Consider the following 18,622-nt stretch of genomic DNA (forward strand, 5'->3'; position numbering starts at 1 on the left):
CCGCCCGCAAGGCCATCCGCTCCCATGTCATGCGCGACGTGCGCCGCCGCGAGCGCCTCGCCGGCCTCAAGCGCGTCTCCAAGCGCGACAAGAAGGGCAAGACAAGCCCCGCCCACCACCCATCGCCGGATGCGGCCGTCCCGCCGCCCACCGCTGCCACGGCCACGGCCACGGCCACAGACACCGCAGATCCGCCCGCCTCGTCGTGCCGCGCCCTGACGCTGCCCACTCGCTTCAAGTCGCCGCCCTCGTGGAACTCGCCCGCTGGCTACCAGCGCCTGCCGCACCTGTTCGTGCAGCCTGCCGGCTGCGACTACGACCCCTTCTCTACCTTGCCCCTGAGCGACGATACCAGGCCGTTCATCCAGAGCCTGATGGGATACAGTAAGCCATCGACCCTCTTCCTCTTCTTAGCGTTCCCGCGACCCCACCCCGTTCGTCCCGGTGTATTGTCTTCTCCTTGATTTCAGACGTATCCCCCATCCGTAGTATGATCCTATGCTTACAAAGAGAAAAGTGGCCGCCGTCATGCTGCCCATGACGTTCCCCGTCGAAATGAAAAACCCCAAGGAAGGCCAATTCAGAATTAATATGATGGTCAAAAGCGCGATTTCGGACCCCGGTCCGTTTTTCGCCTACATGAGTCTGGCTGCCGCCCACCGGGCCATCATGCAGTCCGAAAACAACCTTAACCTGGACGAGATGGATGCCAGGAGCATTCGCAATCCAGACCTGTATGCTATGAAAGCCCAGTGCATGTCCGAAATGAATAAAAAGTTGCAGAAGCAGGAAACTGCGGCGGATGAGTCGGCGTTTGAAACTATTATGTTTTTGATTTCTGCTGCTGTGAGTAATAAACTACGCTTACCTTGCTCCGCTGTCGTTTTAGGGCCTGATTTGCTTATCGCCACGTTCTCCTAGGTGACTTGTGGGTTTTTTACTGAAGCTCGGATACATTTCGAAGGCGTAAAGAACATGGTCAAGCTCAGGGGGGGTATCACCTCCCCCAGCTTTGAGGCCAGTCGGGCTTTGGGAGGCGTTGTATTGTGAGTGGTCCTGGTCCTGTTGAAATTTCATCCAGTGCAACGTCTGACAGCAGATGGCAGGTGTGATGTGAAAATTGCATACGGGCAGCTGAGCCGTCCATTTTATCCAATAGCATGGGAGTCATTCCCGGTCCCGCCTCCAATGGCCGCTCGGATATTCCCTCCCAAATCCTCCCCCCTAAACATAATCACATCCAGGCTGGCAAACAGTCCATACCTCAGCGACACGCTAAAAGTTGCAATAAACAAGATCAGAGAACTGATATTTTTTGAACACTTTAACCGCGAAGAGACCAACTGCCTGACCAGCGACGAAAATGAATTTTTCCGCGTTCGCGTCCACGAACTAGAACATGAACTGCTAGACTACCCCTATCGAATCTTCAAAAAGAAACCCGTCTCCAAGGCCGCCGCCAAAGGCACCCCGGACGAACTCGCCCTCCCGCCCATCGAAAACGTCACCCGCCTCGCCTGCCTCGGCTACATCAGCCACAACTGCGTCTTCGCGCCGTCCACGTCGGGCGTCGGCCGCGCCGTCACCCTGCACATCGCCACCGCGCTCTCCAAGTGCCCGCCGGACGAGCCCACGCGCCTGGCCGACGACCTGCTCGACCTCCTCGCCTGGGCCGCCTTCGTCGGCGTGCAGTCTGAAGGCATCCACCTCAAGCGCCCGTGGTTCCTGCTCAAAATCCGCCAGGTCGCGGCACTGCGGCGCTGGACGGCCTGGAAGGAGGTCGAGGCCGCCCTGCTGGGCTTTCTGTATGTGCCGAGCTTCCATGCCGCGTCGTGGGAGATGATCTGGAATAATGCGATGCGTGTTTCGACGGTGACGGAGGAGAGTTGAGATATAAAAGATATTTATATGTTTATATGCGGTGTCAGTTTTATACCCGTTTTGACAGATCGCGGAGCTGAATGTCTTTTTTTTGGGGGGACCATTTTTTCTCTTTTTCGGAATCTCTTTGCCTTTTCTTTTCTTTATATATATATTATTTTTTACTGAAGGTCGGAGTCTGATGGAATCCCCTATCTCGGAGTCTTTCTTATGAAGGAATTAGATATAGCTGGCCTACGGCTATATGGAGGGCCAAAGCAACACTTTGGCTGGGATATTTCTAGTGAATTTCATTTTTTTCCCTACTTGCCTAGCAACCTCATGGCTGTACCATGCCCAGAGCTTAGCTGGAATTGTAATGGATATTTTCTTCAATCTGGCCAGTATATAGTCCAACCTAGCCTTGGGAAGGAATGATATTGACAGAGGCGTTGAGAGCGGTTAACTATATGTTTGAAACGAGGGACTGGGACTAAGTTATGATTATTTACGAGCATGCTACGTAGAACTGAGAGCCTCAAGAGCACTCAGGCTGAATTGAACGGATCTATTGAGCATCTCTTGGATGAGATATCAAAGAGCAGAGATAGGCCCCGGAGAAAATAGTCTCCGATTTCCGCCGTCTGCCATTCTTGGCACACGCAATGCTGGCGTTTTTTTTTTTTCATCGCAAGACCCGGACACTCGAGCTTTCATCAACAGAAAGGCAGAAAAGGCAACGCTGCGCGATTTATACGTGCTACCGCGATTGTGTTGCCATGGGATGGTTTTGGGCTTCTCCTGCGGGCGGGAACGCTCCCGCTGCCACCCCGAATCAAGCATCCTCCCCTAATCCGCGCCAGGTAGGCCCAGTGTCTATTCACATCTTTCAGACTAGATTAACTGACAGAAATGTCATTTTTAGTCTACATGCCCTGTCATGCATGATGCCTCGCCATCATCGCCATCCCAGACAGCCTGCCCCGTCCGATCCACTGACTCCCCATTCTACATTCCTCCATCCACACAGCCTGCCGCTGCTCCTTCCGCTCTTCCCGCTGAGGAGCATCAATCGACCTTCTCACGACTAAACCCTCTTAATTATATGTTTTCAAGCATCTCACAAGCCCGCGCCGCGAACCAGACGGTAGACCTGCCCGTCGACCGCGAACCGTCCTCGATCCCGCGCGCCAGCGGCGAGGGCGGCAACTGGGAGTACCCCTCGCCGCAGCAGATGTACAACGCGATGCTGCGGAAGGGATACACCGACACGCCGCAGGACGCGGTGGAGTCGATGGTCGCGGTGCACAATTTCCTGAACGAGGGCGCGTGGAATGAGATCGTGCAGTGGGAGAGCACGTTCGCCCGCGGCCTGAAGAGCGGGTGGGAGAAATGTCGGCGCGGATCGGAGAATTTGGAACTGGCGTTGGAGAGGGAGAGGGTGGCCGGCAGCGGCTCGATTGAGCAGCCGAAGCTGGTCAAGTTCATGGGGCGGCCGCAGGAGCGGACGCCCAAGGCGTCGATGCTGCAGGTGTTGGCCTGGATGCATCCGGCAAAATTCGGGTAAGGCCTCGTCTCGTGCCTTTGAAGGGCGTTAAACTGAGCCAGAGCGTGTTTGTTAGAACTCCGCCGCCGTTCGATCGCCACGACTGGTATGTCCTGCGACAGACGTCATCAGGGCCCAAGGAAGTCCGCTACGTTATTGATTTCTACTCCGGCGAACCCGAGCCAACGGGCGAACCGGTCTTCTATCTCGATATCCGGCCCGCGCTTGACACACCCACCGCTGCTGTTGAGCGCCTGATGAAATGGGGCGGAGATGTGTGGTGGAAGGCTAGCGGGGGGTCCGTACGAGACCCCAGTTAGGAACGAAGACCGTATACATATCAGAAGAACGAATAAACGACATGCATATGTGGCTTATTGTTTGGGAGGCACATCAGCATGCAAAAGGGTACTTAAATACCCCCTTTGTGGATCCCCTTTCTAGACTGGGATCGGACTTTTCTTCAAACACTGTTTTAATAACTAACTACGGGGCGTGGAATCGGGGAATAGCTCTTCGTGGGTGCATCTGACTGGCTTTGTTTACTTTGGTCTTTACTTTTTCTGTCCTCCATTCTCTTACATATACGGCTGTGATCAGTCTTAATGGCCTCCGCCGCGTCCCACAGTTCCATTATCCTGGCGCATCGGTTCGGTTTGGATTCGCTCCACTCATTGCTTCATGAATCATAATAATGCTCCGCATTTCAAACCCCTCCGTACAAGCAGAGCTTGTGTCCATCTAATTCCCCCCATCCGAACACCTAGCAAGGTTCTTCGTGTATGTCTGTGACAGAGCCGGCCTAGTTCTCTCGTCGCCACAGTCGCATTCAATAGTTAACGGGTCATTTGGCGGGTGCCCGTGCGGTTGTGCGCCACTTGGTTGGCGGGTCGGTTCAGCTCTCAGACAAGAGCAAAGCCACCCCAGCGCCAAGTGCCCACAGATATCCGTCCAGCGCTGCAGTTGCACGGCTTTTGACTCGGATGCTCCGAAAAGAAGCCAGAATGCCCGTGTGGTACTCCGTAGGTCCAGCCCTACGCCTTCCATGTGCGCATGACTCGAATAGACGCTTCAAAATACCCTTGTTTATTTACCCTTCACTGAACAAATGCACTCATAAACCACCCGCGTGCCTCCTCGCTACTTCATATTTTTATTTTTATTTTAATTTATATATATATATCTTTTTTAAGTAATCTGGTTCCTCGGTAGCGCTTTTTCGCTTTCTAGTCTCTGGCTTCCTGAAACGGTCGCATTCTTCCTGGCCCACAAGCAGCAACTCCAACCCGCAATTGGCAATAAAGACGGGGTCGTGTGACTGGTAGGAAAGACAATGCCGGAGTCTCCCTCACCATCCAAAACAGGCACAGCGAAGCAGCGCAGAGTATGCTTTATCCCTGAGCAACTGGACAAAGAGGCACTTACAAGTCCACCTACGTCTCGAGACACCCCGCTTGCCTTGGTGAGCCGAGATGTGAGAACACTTTTCTCGGTGATATATCTCCTTCCAAAGCTTTTCCTACCGCTATCCACGGGAAAGCCTAGCGATGAGTTGAACTTCCAGGGCAAGACTGCGATCAATCTGACTGCTTTGATCACAGTTACGGTCGTAGAGGTTGTTCTGTTTATCTTGATGGGCGTTTCGCTATTGTCGCTTCCAGGACTGCTAAATATTCCTGTATCTCTACTCATACTGGGAACAATATGGTTGATGTGCGTTCCGCTTCGCGGTTCGAGTATGATAGTATACTCTAGCCCAGAAGGAGACCACGTACCCAAGACGGAAAAGCAGGGAAATGAGCGATGGGTGTTTGTCAATGGAGTTCTTCAATCGTGAGTTGTTTTCTAGGCTGCGATTGAGTGAAAAGCCGCTGACAGAATGTTAGACATTATAATCTTAAGCAAAACTGTGATCATATTGCGCACATTTTTGGTCGGCCTATTATCGGAATCCATAACCCCACGTATGGTTTGATCGGTGACCTTCTTGAATGCATATTCCAACGGTCTTTTTCATTCAATGATGAAAGTGTCCGGTTTACATATGACAAAGTGAAGGAGTATCTGATAAACCCGAGCATTGAAAAGGTTGTCCTAATGGGACATTCTCAAGGGGGAATCGTGGTTTCCATGGCGCTGGATCTGCTATTCGTGGATCTCCCTGCAGAAAACATAGCAAAGCTGGAGGTGTACACGTTTGGGTCAGCGGCATCGCATTTTAACAACCCTCTTCGTGCTATTGACCCGTTCTCTAATAAAGCTCGACCTGTAATCCCTTATATCGAGCACTATGTCAACAGTGAAGATATGGTGACTAGATGGGGCGTGGTGTATAATGTGGAGAAAACTATCGAAAACAAGTTTGCTGGCAAGGTATTTATCCGTATGAACGCGCCAGGCCATATGTTAAACCAGCACTATCTTGATCAGATGTTTCCTCTGCCAAAGAACCCACAGGGTAGCGAGGATACAGGCTTCTTGGATGAAGTTGTTGAAATCGACGAGACAGTGTCCGAGGCTCGAGACCAGTTTGTCCATGAGAAATCAAACGACTCGGATAAAGCCAACAGGCGGCGAATTTCGATTAACAAAGACATGAACCGCAGCGTGTTAGGTGCTACCAAAACTGTAAGAGAGCTTAGCAGGCTGTGGAGGTATATGGGAGGTAACAACCCAGATGATTTTGGACAGTCGGGAAACCATTCAGTAAAGACCAGTCAGTGAGTCAGAAGTACGCGTACTTTTGGGCGAGCGCTCTTCTTGTATATACACAGCACAAAATTCATTGCTTTTGGCATATATTGAAGCTTCATGTTTGAACTGTTTGGCTCACCCCAAGGCCGCGGCCTAGCGGTGTTTTTGGACTTCACATACTGCCTGGCTAGATGTTTACAACCCGACACCCAGCGAACTTCATCAAGTCTGCACGTATGCAGCAGTGTACTTCGTACTCCGCATTTCATCATGAAACGGTGCCCAGGGTCTTACCCGGCCCGCCACCCCGCGCGAAGGCCTCACGCCATGACAACACCCAGGAACTGGTGTCGAAGATCCAGGAGACGTCGGCTCGCTAACGAGACGCAAACAGACTCATTTTGGAGCAAATTGATGGAGATCTCTATATATCTTATGCGAATGCCCCTGGTGGTCGTATGAACATCACCTCGTGGCCAAAACAAGACGAAACCAAGTCTTCGCTCCCACTCTACATCCCGTCGCTCGTTGGCCTATTATTACCTGAGCAAATTATCGAAATTTGCTCACAGGGCTGAAAACGCCAAAATTATCGCGGGGTTTCCGTCTTAAACGGGCACGTTCTTGATGAACGGTTTCTCTAACCTTGGGGTCTGTGGATGGATTAAGTGCAAAGAGAGCTCCTAGAGGTGAGTGTTGTTCACGTCTTTGGTGCGAGTACTGTCTGGGGCTAACATGGTCTAGACATTTAACCTCACACGCATATTAGGATCCGCTGCTACTGTATATTTCTCGTGATAATATGCCTTATTGGGCCGATCTTATCAATGCACAGACCCCCTAAGAACCAATAATAGCAAACTTATTACCTGCTCGCAGACAGGATATGAATGGTGGCAATTACTCGGGAATCTTGCACTCTCCTTGGGGGATTCTTTTTTGCCATGCGAACGCGGTCGGTTGCAATGCGATTTCGCCAACATCTGTCAAGTGATCACAATTGCTTTTGTGGCTAGATGCAAGTAGGTATACACCGATACACAACCTAACGAGGCGCCTCTCACGTTGCCTCCAGAGACCTTTGGGATACAGCCGCTAAAATGGAACGATGTTGGACGTGCATTATCCTTTTTCGCCATTTCGCTTCCAACAACCTCCAACCAGCATGCACGAATGTACATGTACTATATTTCGTGAAAAGCCCTTGATATTTGTGGCGTGTTGGGGATATTTTAACCATGGAAAAAGGTAGTTCGTACTCCGGATATCTGCTTCTCTACGGAGTACCTTTGCTAGGATACCCTCTTCAAGTCCGCCCGGGGTACATACCTATTTTCTTGCCCAAGACCTTCGATCTTGCCCTTTTCTGGTCCCTTAATTTTAACTTGCCATCCTGGTCAACTCGCCTATGGGTGTATGCGACCAGTAACCACTTTGCTGAAAAAAGGATGACCGGCTGTCGCGTTCGATGACCTTATGGGCCGTTTTAGTTTGATACTTTCCTAATCCCTCAATCCACCTCTCGAATATCAGGCTTTTCTCAAGTGCGGCACGGAATGCCGCCGTCAGTGTATCCAAACTGGCTGCATCCACAGCGTTCGCTTATGAGCACGAATTATGTTCCTTTCCAGCGTTGTGGAGACCATTTGTCCCCGGGCGGCCTGGTATGTCGCGCAAATAAGGTGGCTTCTTGCATCTTACAGCCTGAGATAACAAGTTGCTAAAAAGCCCTCGCCCGTAGGTTCACAAGTCTGGTAGTAGCCCAGGGGACGGCACCTGTCACATTTTACTGCGAGGTTCCCCTTCGGCGACTTAAGCTACTCGGGTATCTGATAATACTCATGATCCTATTTAGCGGTGAAGACCAATTGCATCCCATCTTGTTAGAGGAGCCACTCAGCATGCGCCAAAATTTGCAGAAGAAGCTAGCATTCGGGGAAATTTTTCACAGGAAGCTAGCGCACGCGATAGTTGATGTTTATTTTCCAGGAGAAACAACTGAAGGCTGTCAATTCTTTTGCTCTACGGACTGCTCCACGAATAATATCCAGAATGGTCAAGGTTTCCCCAAAGGATCCATAACATTTCATATTTAAGTTTAATCTCGTATATTTCACACAGCTTAGATTGGGCGATCCTGGAAATCCTGGATCTTATTTTCATCTCCGAGGCTTTCGTTGGACTTGACACACGTTTTCGGGGACAGCAGGACCCTGCCGACCCCGGAACAAACCGCGTCAAATACCCGTCTCCTCTCCCTGTACATTTCGAGACAAGATGTTTAATATATATAGACACCCCTGATATACACCCATTTTTGGAACCATTGGGTTCATTTGCACTGGCCCGGATGCTACTCAGCTGTCGGCGGAATGGGACTTTGGAGGTATTAACCGCAACCGCGCCTGTTTTCCCGGCACCTCATGGCTCATCCCGGAAAGGCAAGTCTTTTAGAGTTGAAGCTTGGACCCACTGAGCAAATTATCTTATCTGATCAATCTAGGCCAGCCCATCACGTGGAAAGACGAATCCTTCAAGCGATAAAGGCGTTTTATCCTCTGTCCGGCCCAAAAATTCTGTTCAATTTTATAAAAGTCTTTTTTACTCTGCACTTTTGCAAGCCTCGTGGCTGGCCATGGGCGCCCCCTCGCTTTCTTCGAAGCTTGATGGCAAAGAAGCACTTTGGGACATCTCCACTATCACAACTGAGTTTCAGGCCAGCAAAGCCAACTGTTCCTCTAAGCCAACATCAGCTTTACAGAACATTTTCGCCATCCGGCTCTACCCTGCGAGGTCAACGCAGTAGTGCGGCCGCCCGATGAGGCGGCCTGGCAATGAAACCTTTAAACGAGCAGCCGCCTCGGGGCCCAACATCCGAGGATCGTGCCATCTGATAAGATTAGATAATCTCGCAAGCGTTTGTCTAACAAACTTTATCTGCGACAAGCTTCAAAGTCAAACCCACGGGTCAACAGCAACACCTGCCGCTCATCGAAACAACTGCTGGGCCTCATCCCGGGAATTTTCAAAATGCGGAGTTTCGCCGAGAAAATTCGTGAGCATGTGGGTCCAAAAGTGAACCGGTTTTATCCTGTACCGTTTGGTTTGTACTTTACATTATTCGACGAATGCGAATTTTCTGTCCCCGCCTCGTATGGCGGATGCACCAGATTCTCGTGTCTGGAATTTTGGAGAGTTCGGGAAGGTATCGGCGTTTCCTTTGCTTGGAAACGCAAGACGGTACCTTTTTTTATAAGAAGGATGCTTGCCGGGTTCTTAAACATTGCCTGGCTGTGACAAGATTATATACTTCCTGCTTTTTATATCTTTCACTATGTTGCTCATCAGAGTCTTTCTGGGAGCTATCTTGTGTCACTTAGCATGGGCCCGTTCTTCGCTTTCAAAAGACCAACTCTGCCTTAACTCTATATACCGAGGCTTGCGTGCTGTCTCGTTTGCGGATGTGACATCTGAGGACCGCTGGCAAGCAACATGTCAGAGTCGTCTCAGAGCAGCGTCGATATACGCAACTGCAAAACTATATTGCACTCCGGCTGAGATTAAAGCGGGTGACAAGGTCCTACAAGAATATTGTGTTACTTATGGCAATGTGGAATTTCTTCCGATGTCGGCAGTTGCCGCCAACCTCACAGACGAGCGTATCAAAACATACAAAACAGTTAATCAGAAAGATATTAAACTCATCAAAAAGAGCAAGGAGCCAGTTGTTATGTCAAAGCCCTATTATGACCTTGCTTATCGGACAATTGTAAGCTTTTCCTTTCCATGTTTGTATATTGCAGCCTCTAACGTCTGATAGTACGAAAGCAACCGCCAAAGCACACTTCATCATACTTACGGGTACCAGTCCACCAATCCTTATTAGCTATGTATAAATACTAACCGCCTTATTATTATAGTTTTGCGATGTATGGGTTTTGGGGTGGTATCGTATTCTTTGGCATAGTATACCGGCTTTATATTGTTTTTTTCAACATAAAACGCAGTCGATTTGGTGTTGATGAAGAAGGAAATGGGAGCAATAAACATTCGCTGCTCCCCCGCCCTTTAGCTAAAATTTCCCACTGGTTCCAAACGACGTTGGTCATCCCCGGTGCGATTAAGCCATACCACCAGAGGCCTTTTTATTGGTGTGCGATACCTACCAGACTAGAAGGACTGGTTATTGGCGGATTTTGGTTAATCAGTTTTGTCCTATGTGCTGTCAACTACCGAGTATTTGAGGGAAATATTTAGTGAGCTTACCAACAGCATTTCTCACTATCATTACTGACTATTTTCATCTAGTTGGGCTACAGTAGGCCCGCAGTATGCGGCGTATATTGCTGACCGGACTGGAATTATTACTTACTACAATCTTCCCATTGTCTGGATTTTTGGTATCCGCAACAACATCTTTTTGTGGGCAACTGGCTGGAGTTTTCGAACCTTTAACCTGTTCCATCGGCATGTCGCAAGGATCGCGACATTGGAAGGCATTGTTCACTCCATTGCATATACCGTGTATTATTTTATAAGAGGTAAGTAGGCATGCTTTGCTGTTGCTATATACCCCTAACTTTTTATTTAATTTCCAGGAGGAGCTGCCACCTACAAGGAAAACTTTACAGAAGTATGGTTTGCTATGGGCGCTGTGGTTAGTCCAACATCCCTAGCAACTAACATCGTGGAATATATGCTAACATATAATTCGAAGGCAACCGTCGTCATGAGTTTTCTGCTAATTTTCTCGAGCATCTGGCTCAGAATGAAATCTTACGAGGTATTTTTGCTATTACATATTGCCCTATCAATTGTCACAATTGTAGCATTGTTTCAGTAAGGAAACCTAGCCTTTGCTTGAAAAACGTGAAACTAAGTGCTAATGCTATTGGATCAGCCACACTTGGGTTTTCAAGACCCGCGAATACGACGCCTACCTTTGGCCCCTGGTAGCCATTTGGGTGTTTGACAGAACCCTCCGTATTATTCGTCTGGTATACTGCAATCTTCGTGTCCGTCTCGGCTCAAAATTCCTCCAGAATACGGAAACGGTCGCCATATACGACAAGGACTCCGATGTCATTCGGCTTGAGGTTACTCCAGCTTCTACTAGTCTTAAGTTAAGACCTGGTCAGCACTACTATCTATATCAACCATTTAGGTGGACAGGATATGAAAACCACCCTTTTACTTTGGGAGCGTGGGCGAACATTGACAGCCAGCCATCTCAATCGACCACTCCTGGCACTGCAATTAGTAGCAGCGATGCATCTCCCGTGGCTAGTTTGAAGGGATTGGATACCAGTATGCAACGTGCAAGCCCTCGCTCTGAGGTATCCACGAAGCGCACCACGCAGGCCATTTTTTGGATTAGGCCCTTGGATGGCTGGACTAATCATCTTCGCAAGCAATGTGAAAAGGCTAAAGATGGAAGGTTTACAACCACCTTACTCATGGAAGGGCCTTACGGGGAGTGTGAGCCATTATCGACGTTTGAGTATGTGCTCTTGATTGTTGGAGGAACCGGCGTTGCCTCTGCTGTGCCATATATCCAAGACCATATTGAGCGCACTTCGGCACAAAACGAAGCTTCGAGCAAGAAAAACACGCGCACGCGTGATATGAAGCTGGTATGGGCTGCTAGAGAACCGGCATTTATGCAACAAGTTGCGTCGAGAGAGTTACACCCAGCGCTTGTCCGTAATGACTTCAGTGCCACCTTCTACTCGACGTCAAAGAGTACCCTGCCGTCACAGACCATCAACTCCGAAAAAGTCCTCGAAGATGATATCAAGCCACAGGAGAAAGACTGCACGACTCTCAATCTCCAGTACGGACGTCCGGATATCAAGTCGATGATACTAAACAGTGCTGCTGAAACAGCTGCGTCGAATTCTAGCATGGCTGTTCTAGTCTGCGGACCGCCAGGTCTAGCAGACGAGGCGAGAGATGCCGTGCATGCTGCTATGCGCCAGGGCCATCAGCATGTCAAATATTTCGAAGAAGCCTTTGGGTGGTAAACTAGTAAGCCTTGCGCTTAAAAAAATGGAATTGGGCATCGGTGTTCGGGTGTAGAGATGGTTGTGATGGTGCTTGTTAGAACTGGTGAATTACCAGAGCTTCCACCCTTTTCGTTTAAAAAGTTGCTTTCCTACACTCTTTAATGGTAACTACCAGGATCGACATTAGGTAGCGATAGATAGATTTTGATTTATGTACATACAGCTGTCTGTGTGACGTCCCCTGTCTATATCCATATCCTAGGCAAAAAAAATTTGAAATGTTCTTTCAAATTCGAATTTTAAAATCTTCAGTAATCGTTCTTAGGGCAGGCATGCAAGTATATACATGCTCCTTAGAACTCCTAACACCACTGTATGATTAATATTAACTTCTTTTGGTGCGTGTAAATTCTGCATTGCTGGTAGGCCGCGAAAAAGACGCAACTCGCCGAGGCCACCGAAACTCGAACCCGCGTCTGCCACCAGCCACATGCACGTGCCAGGCGAAGTCTGCCGAAGGACGTCATAATTTGCGACTTGAGCCGAAAAGGCTTCGACGGCCGTCCAGAATCTTGCAGCCTTTATGCCAGCCTTTGCTATGTTGCCGCTGCCTCAATGATCACAGGTTACAGCCGTTCCGGGATAATATGAAAACGGCCCTCCTCGTTGGCCGTTTCTGCATTCGTCGCCCTTATTGCGAAAGCGTCCCTCAGGCTGCTTCGCGCTACTATAGATCGTTCCATTCCCTGTCCGGCCGGTTCTCCCGCGTGCCCTTTTCGCCCTCCTCGTCGTCTTATTGGAGATCCACATGGAGATGGCGCTGGAATCGCTCGCCGGTTGTAGGCGCAGTTCTACTCGCCTCCTTGACACCGGTTGCATTTCTCGAACTTGCAAAGAACGGGAATGGCGATGACGACACAACGGGGGAATTGGAAATGCTTGCGGCATCTCGCGATGAGATTCGGAAATCCATTCCGAATGATGGGAATATATTAGTGAAGAAATTTTGGCATATATATTTATTTTTGGATAAATATGTGTTTGAAGTAGTCGCTACAGGAATGCGCTTTTTGCACCTAGCGGCAATATTTGTACCAGTCATTGTCACTGTGCCAGTAATATGGTTTGGTAGGAGGGTGAAACATCGCGATAATGAGAAATCCGGTACGCTGTGGTGGTACCAGTTCCTGGTGTCGTCGATGGAGCGTGCTGGGCCTGCTTTTATAAAGGTAAGAAAGTTGAGTCAACGCGACGTTCCATGCTTTTTAGAGTCGCTGTTATTTCGGGACTTGTGTTGATTTACTCCTCGGTGCTCAGTTAGGACAATGGGCGGCATCAAGATCCGATATATTCCCTCCCGAGTTGTGTACATTAATGTCAGCTCTGCATTCACACGCACCGGCACATTCATTCCACGTAACTAAGCGTACCATCCGAAAAGCATTCAATGGACTTCCCTTTGAAGATATTTTTGAGGAATTCGACAAGGAACCCCTTGGTGTAGGCGCCATTGCCCAGGTCTACAAGGCTAAACTTCGACCTGATCTCGCCGTACTGAATGAGAGCAACGTGGCCAACGAGCCCTATAACTTACGGGATAAGGTTCGCAAGAATGTCGACATTCTAGTAAAAAGTACTCCACAGCGGGTTCCTTCTTCCTACGTCGCGGTCAAAGTGCTTCATCCTCGAGTTGACCGGATAGTTCGACGAGATTTACAGATAATGATGTTTTTTGCTTGTATCATCAACGTTGTACCAACTATGGAATGGCTGTCACTACCAGATGAAGTGCAAAAATTTGGAGAAATGATGAAATTGCAATTAGACCTGAGAATTGAAGCAACGAATTTATCTCTATTTCGACAAAACTTCAAATCACGAACTACAGCTTGGTTCCCCTATCCATATACCGAATACACTACAAGAGAAGTGCTAGTAGAGGAATTTGCGCAAGGCATTCCCCTAACAACGTTTTTGAAAAATGGCGGAGGCGCTTTTGATCGTGAAATTTCACGAGAAGGTCTTGATGCATTCTTACATATGCTTCTTATTGACAATTTCGTTCACGCCGATCTACACCCAGGGAATATCATGGTTCGGTTCTATAAGCCTGGACAGTTGGACTTATCTTTGGGAGGCCACCAGCTAAACCCGCTTTCCACAGATCAGATTGACAGGGACGTCCCTGAAAAGGTTATTTCGAGACTTGTAGCAGTTGACAATAAACCTGAAGCATGGAGACATGAGCTTTCGAAGGTCGACGCCGAGGGCTTTCGGCCGCAGCTCATATTCATTGACACTGGTCTGGTAACCGAGCTAAATAGCACAAATCGCCGCAACTTCCTAGATCTCTTCCGAGCTATTGCTGAATTTGATGGATATAAGGCAGGGCATCTCATGGTTGAGCGCTCAAGGCAACCTGATGCGGTGCTTGATCCAGAGATATTCGCCTTGAAAATACAGCATCTTGTTCTCGGTGTCAAGGGCCGCACTTTCGCTCTGGGAAACGTTAAAATAGGAGATGTTCTAAGCGAGGTTTTGTATCTGGTACGAGGGCATCATGTACGACTTGAAGGCGATTTTGTGAACGTCGTGATATCTATATTGCTGCTCGAAGGTATTGGAAGAAGCCTGGATCCTGACCTTGATTTGTTCAAGAGGTACGTACTGCTGCATTCCATTTCAATGCTTCTCATTAACTGTTCCCCTCAACTAGTGCACTTCCAATACTTCGTCAACTTGGGTCTGGTACAACTCTCCTAAAGTCTGTTCGCGAAGGCGACACTTCGATGCTTCTTGTTTGGGTTGGCCTTGAAGCCAGAAGCTTCCTCCAGGCAAGCATCAGTAGCGTGGAGTGGTGTGTTAAGTACGACCAGCTATCTCCAAATCTATGAAGTGTGGTCAGTCTGTGATAGCATAGGTAATTATTCCCCCTTCTCCGAACAACACTTGACTTTCCTTGCGATAAAGATTTAAGCGCACTGTATTTTTTCCTAGGTCTCTAGAGTTTCACTTGAGCTTTATTCTTGCGCTCTATAGAGTTGGCGGGTATATTTTGGTTTATTTTGCTTACATGGAGGGCCATAATGCTGTACATATAATATAAATCGCTTCTGCAGTTGGTAAGATAATCTAATTAGGTTGAATGGCATCTCTACTTAAAGGAAAGCATATACAGAGTACAGGCAACACCTTTTTTGAGAATCAGCCAGTTAGGCACTCAGGTATCTTGCCAGTCCTCTAAGCTTGCATGTTGGATGGAGAATTTATAGCAGCAGTACTCCGTAGGAGGATAAAGTACAAGACTATATATAGATTTCAATTCTTCTTGGGCCCAAGAGTTAGTTAGTTCTGCGAGGATCAGCAGCCAATGGATGCTTTGTTGGAGAAAGGCTGTTGTGGCTGACAGGCTCTCGTCCATCTAACAATTACGACGTCCTCCATATAGAATAAGTAACTAACTACTTCATAATTCGTGTCATAATTGATTCCTCCGACTGTCCCTACACCTCAATGCTGAGGAGTCTCTTAAGTCTTTAGCAGTGGCCACGTGAAGGTATATAACCATGCAGGAGTCGGACATCATCGCCGACGCGGCCGAATTTTCCCTCAGGATCTCAATCACAAGAATAATACGGATGTGATCAACGACAAATCCTTGACCGCCACCTTGGGGCTGATTAATAGCTTGGCTCAAAGCGCGCCGCTTCCCTCAAAAGGACAGACCTCGATAAGTTAGCCCGCCCGCGACTCAATACCGATGGCGATGCAGGGACTATCTCCCGACATCATCAATCAACAATCCGGCAGGCGAGATTCTGCCGAGCCAGGGGCTAGCACTCAAAGATCCGCACTGGCGAGATAGAAAATAATAACGGCAAGAAGAATCCCCAATCACTAATATACTTGCTGGCACGAACTTACGCCTTATCAGAGTTACACCCGGCCGTGCGAGAGTTTTAGCGGATGGGCCCTTGGTTGTCTCGAAACGCTTTTTGACTGGAGACTGGATCAAAGAAGCCAAAAAGACGCGGCGAACCAAGGTTTTCTCTGCAGGATTAGATTTAGCTTCTCCACGATGGAAAAATTTCGAGCTTATCTTGGGTCCCTGGCTGCGGGGGCGACATATGTATCGCGTGCGCCCTCGATTCCTGACCCTAGCCTTGGTAGCTCGTCCTCTCGTTCGCATGGGCTTCTGGCCTCTCGATATTCTCTCCACGATTTGGCTGTATAGTGTATCTCGATAATGATTTGACGTTTTGTTTTATTTCTAAAGTTTGCTGTCATACTGCTAGCGACGCAGTTTACCACTTTTGTTCTCGAAGGAAACGCAACGCAGCTATCATTTGGATATCATGGGAGGCTGGGTGGATCGCATTAACAATGCAGTCGCAAAGACGCGCTTTGGCTACCGGTTTCGCCTGGAAGGCTCCGGTCATGTAAGAAGAGCTCCCTGAACTACCATTTACTTTTTTCGTGGATTTTTTTTTCCATTCTTTGAGATGAAATTTTCTGACAATGCCTAATCATACATAGCGGCTGGAACGAAAGGATTCGAGATTTTCGACGGAGATTCGTGCTGGTCTCACTACATTTTTTGCAATGGCATATATCATTTCCGTCAATGCAACCATCCTGACTGATTCTGGGGGCACATGTGTATGCAACGATCGTGAAGACCCCAAGTGCACAAATAACATCGAGTATAAACTATGTCTGAATGTGATCAGACGAGATCTCATCACGGCTACCGCGGCGATTTCGGCCCTGTCGTCGTTTTGTTTGGGGCTGTTTTCGAATATGCCAATTGCATTGGCACCGGGAAGTAGGTCAATTCAGTTCAATTTCTATAAGGGAGTTCAGGGGCTGACATGCCGGTTAGTGGGTTTAAACGCCTACTTTGCATATAATGTCGTGGGCTTCCATGGTACGGGAACCGTCAGTTATCGACTTGCGTTGACCGCGGTGTTTGTCGAAGGTTTTGTCTTCGTTGGATTATCTCTGCTTGGTCTACGCCAGTGGCTGGCTAGGGCGATTCCAAGGTCTATCAAGCTCGCATCAGGTGCTGGTATTGGATTATATTTAAGTATGCCGTTGCACACCCTGGCTTATTGACTATTTACTTACTCATCAACCCAGCTCTTATTGGATTGACCTATAGTGCTGGTATTGGTGCAATTACAGGAGACCAAAGCACCCCCCTAACACTGGCTGGCTGTGTCCCAGGTATGATGGGTAGTGACAAAACCTGTCCATCCGGGGCGAAAATGCGTAATCCCACCATGTGGATCGGGATCTTCTGCGGTGGTTTTGTAACGGCCATCCTTTTAATGTATCGCGTCAAAGGAGCATTCATTGCCGGCATTCTTTTAGTTTCAATTATTTCATGGCCCCGATCGACAGACGTCACTTACTTCCCTTATACCCAGCAGGGCGATGATTCGTTTAATTTCTTCAAAAGGGTGGTTACATTCCATAAGATCGAAAAGACTCTCGCCGTTCAAGACTGGGATCTTAGTAATGCCGGCGGTCAGTTTGTTCTTGCCCTGGTCACATTCCTATATGTCGATATCTTAGATATGACTGGGACCATGTACTCAATGGCTCGTTACTGTGGCGCCATTGACGAAAGGACGCAGGACTTTGAGGGCTCAGCAATGGCATACATCGTCGATGCCCTCAGTATTTCTATCGGCTCGCTTTTCGGCTGTTCCCCAGTAACAGCATTTGTCGAATCTGGCGCCGGTATATCTGAAGGTGGTGCTACCGGTATTACTGCCATGGTCACGGGCCTTTGCTTCTTTATTTCCATATTTTTCGCCCCTATTTTTGCATCCATACCTCCTTGGGCAACAGGATGTACGCTCATCCTCGTGGGTTGTATGATGACCAAAGTCGCGGCGGACATCAATTGGAAGTACATGGGCGACGCTATACCAGCTTTCATCTGCCTTGCTACTATGCCTTTCACATATTCAATTGCATATGGGTTAATAGCTGGCATATTGACTTACATCCTTCTGAATACGCTGATTTGGATCCTCGAAACAATATCCAGGGGAAGGTTGATACCAGAAAACAAGACATTTAAAGAGCCCTGGACATACAAGATTGAAGGAGGGATATTGCCCGGGTGGCTAGTCAGGTTATCTAAAGGGTTAGTTGTATCATTACTCTGGATTGTGCAGGAAAGAAGTGTTTACTGACTACTTGTAATAGAAAGAAAGATTTCTGGCGCGAAGAAGTCTTGGATACATCTACTCCAGAATCTTCATCGTTCAAACAAGTTGATGAACCTGTTGTTCCTGTCGATAAAAATATTATTCCCCCTCAGCAAGTGAAAAATAACACCTCTGAGAAACATGATTAGTACTGATAAGTCAAGAACCGCAATACTATGAAATATTTTGTATGCTCCTAAACATAATGTTTTAGGTATATATACCTTGAGCCTTTTAAGCTTATAGGATGTCAAACTCCTCACAGTTGATACCGCATTGAAAAATTATTACTGTAC

At 48.3% G+C, this 18,622-nt stretch overlaps 6 protein-coding genes across 6 annotated transcripts; all 6 read left to right on the plus strand.

The window, feature by feature from the left end:
* Nucleotides 1–29: 29 nt before the first annotated feature.
* On the plus strand, nucleotides 30–1,890 carry LOZ57_002954 (uncharacterized protein; the record flags this gene model as incomplete). The annotated part of the gene is made up of 4 exons (XM_049252009.1): nucleotides 30–384; nucleotides 518–846; nucleotides 922–1,046; nucleotides 1,107–1,890. The coding sequence occupies 4 exons, from the start codon at nucleotides 30–32 to the stop codon at nucleotides 1,888–1,890; spliced, it is 1,593 nt and encodes a 530-aa protein (XP_049108892.1).
* Nucleotides 1,891–2,800: 910 nt separating this feature from the next.
* Nucleotides 2,801–3,726, plus strand: CYC3 (holocytochrome c synthase; the record flags this gene model as incomplete). The annotated part of the gene is made up of 2 exons (XM_049252010.1): nucleotides 2,801–3,423; nucleotides 3,483–3,726. 2 exons carry the CDS (start codon nucleotides 2,801–2,803, stop codon nucleotides 3,724–3,726), a joined length of 867 nt encoding a protein of 288 aa, XP_049108893.1.
* A 1,013-nt stretch (nucleotides 3,727–4,739) lies between these two features.
* Nucleotides 4,740–6,130, plus strand: LOZ57_002956 (uncharacterized protein; the record flags this gene model as incomplete). The annotated part of the gene is made up of 2 exons (XM_049252011.1): nucleotides 4,740–5,239; nucleotides 5,293–6,130. The coding sequence occupies 2 exons, from the start codon at nucleotides 4,740–4,742 to the stop codon at nucleotides 6,128–6,130; spliced, it is 1,338 nt and encodes a 445-aa protein (XP_049108894.1).
* A 3,304-nt stretch (nucleotides 6,131–9,434) lies between these two features.
* On the plus strand, nucleotides 9,435–12,123 carry LOZ57_002957 (uncharacterized protein; the record flags this gene model as incomplete). The annotated part of the gene is made up of 7 exons (XM_049252012.1): nucleotides 9,435–9,869; nucleotides 9,921–9,961; nucleotides 10,021–10,356; nucleotides 10,409–10,641; nucleotides 10,699–10,757; nucleotides 10,818–10,939; nucleotides 11,001–12,123. The coding sequence occupies 7 exons, from the start codon at nucleotides 9,435–9,437 to the stop codon at nucleotides 12,121–12,123; spliced, it is 2,349 nt and encodes a 782-aa protein (XP_049108895.1).
* A 629-nt stretch (nucleotides 12,124–12,752) lies between these two features.
* LOZ57_002958 (uncharacterized protein) lies at nucleotides 12,753–14,999 on the plus strand (the record flags this gene model as incomplete). Its single annotated transcript, XM_049252013.1, has 3 exons — nucleotides 12,753–13,334; nucleotides 13,423–14,765; nucleotides 14,822–14,999. 3 exons carry the CDS (start codon nucleotides 12,753–12,755, stop codon nucleotides 14,997–14,999), a joined length of 2,103 nt encoding a protein of 700 aa, XP_049108896.1.
* A 1,184-nt stretch (nucleotides 15,000–16,183) lies between these two features.
* On the plus strand, nucleotides 16,184–18,475 carry LOZ57_002959 (uncharacterized protein; the record flags this gene model as incomplete). Its single annotated transcript, XM_049252014.1, has 6 exons — nucleotides 16,184–16,333; nucleotides 16,401–16,544; nucleotides 16,642–16,930; nucleotides 16,988–17,191; nucleotides 17,245–18,262; nucleotides 18,325–18,475. 6 exons carry the CDS (start codon nucleotides 16,184–16,186, stop codon nucleotides 18,473–18,475), a joined length of 1,956 nt encoding a protein of 651 aa, XP_049108897.1.
* Between the last annotated feature and the right edge of the window lie 147 nt (nucleotides 18,476–18,622).

The sequence above is a fragment of the Ophidiomyces ophidiicola genome (assembly GCF_022830035.1).
Source record: "Ophidiomyces ophidiicola strain CBS 122913 chromosome Unknown scaffold_9, whole genome shotgun sequence".
Taxonomy (NCBI): domain Eukaryota; kingdom Fungi; phylum Ascomycota; class Eurotiomycetes; order Onygenales; family Onygenaceae; genus Ophidiomyces; species Ophidiomyces ophidiicola.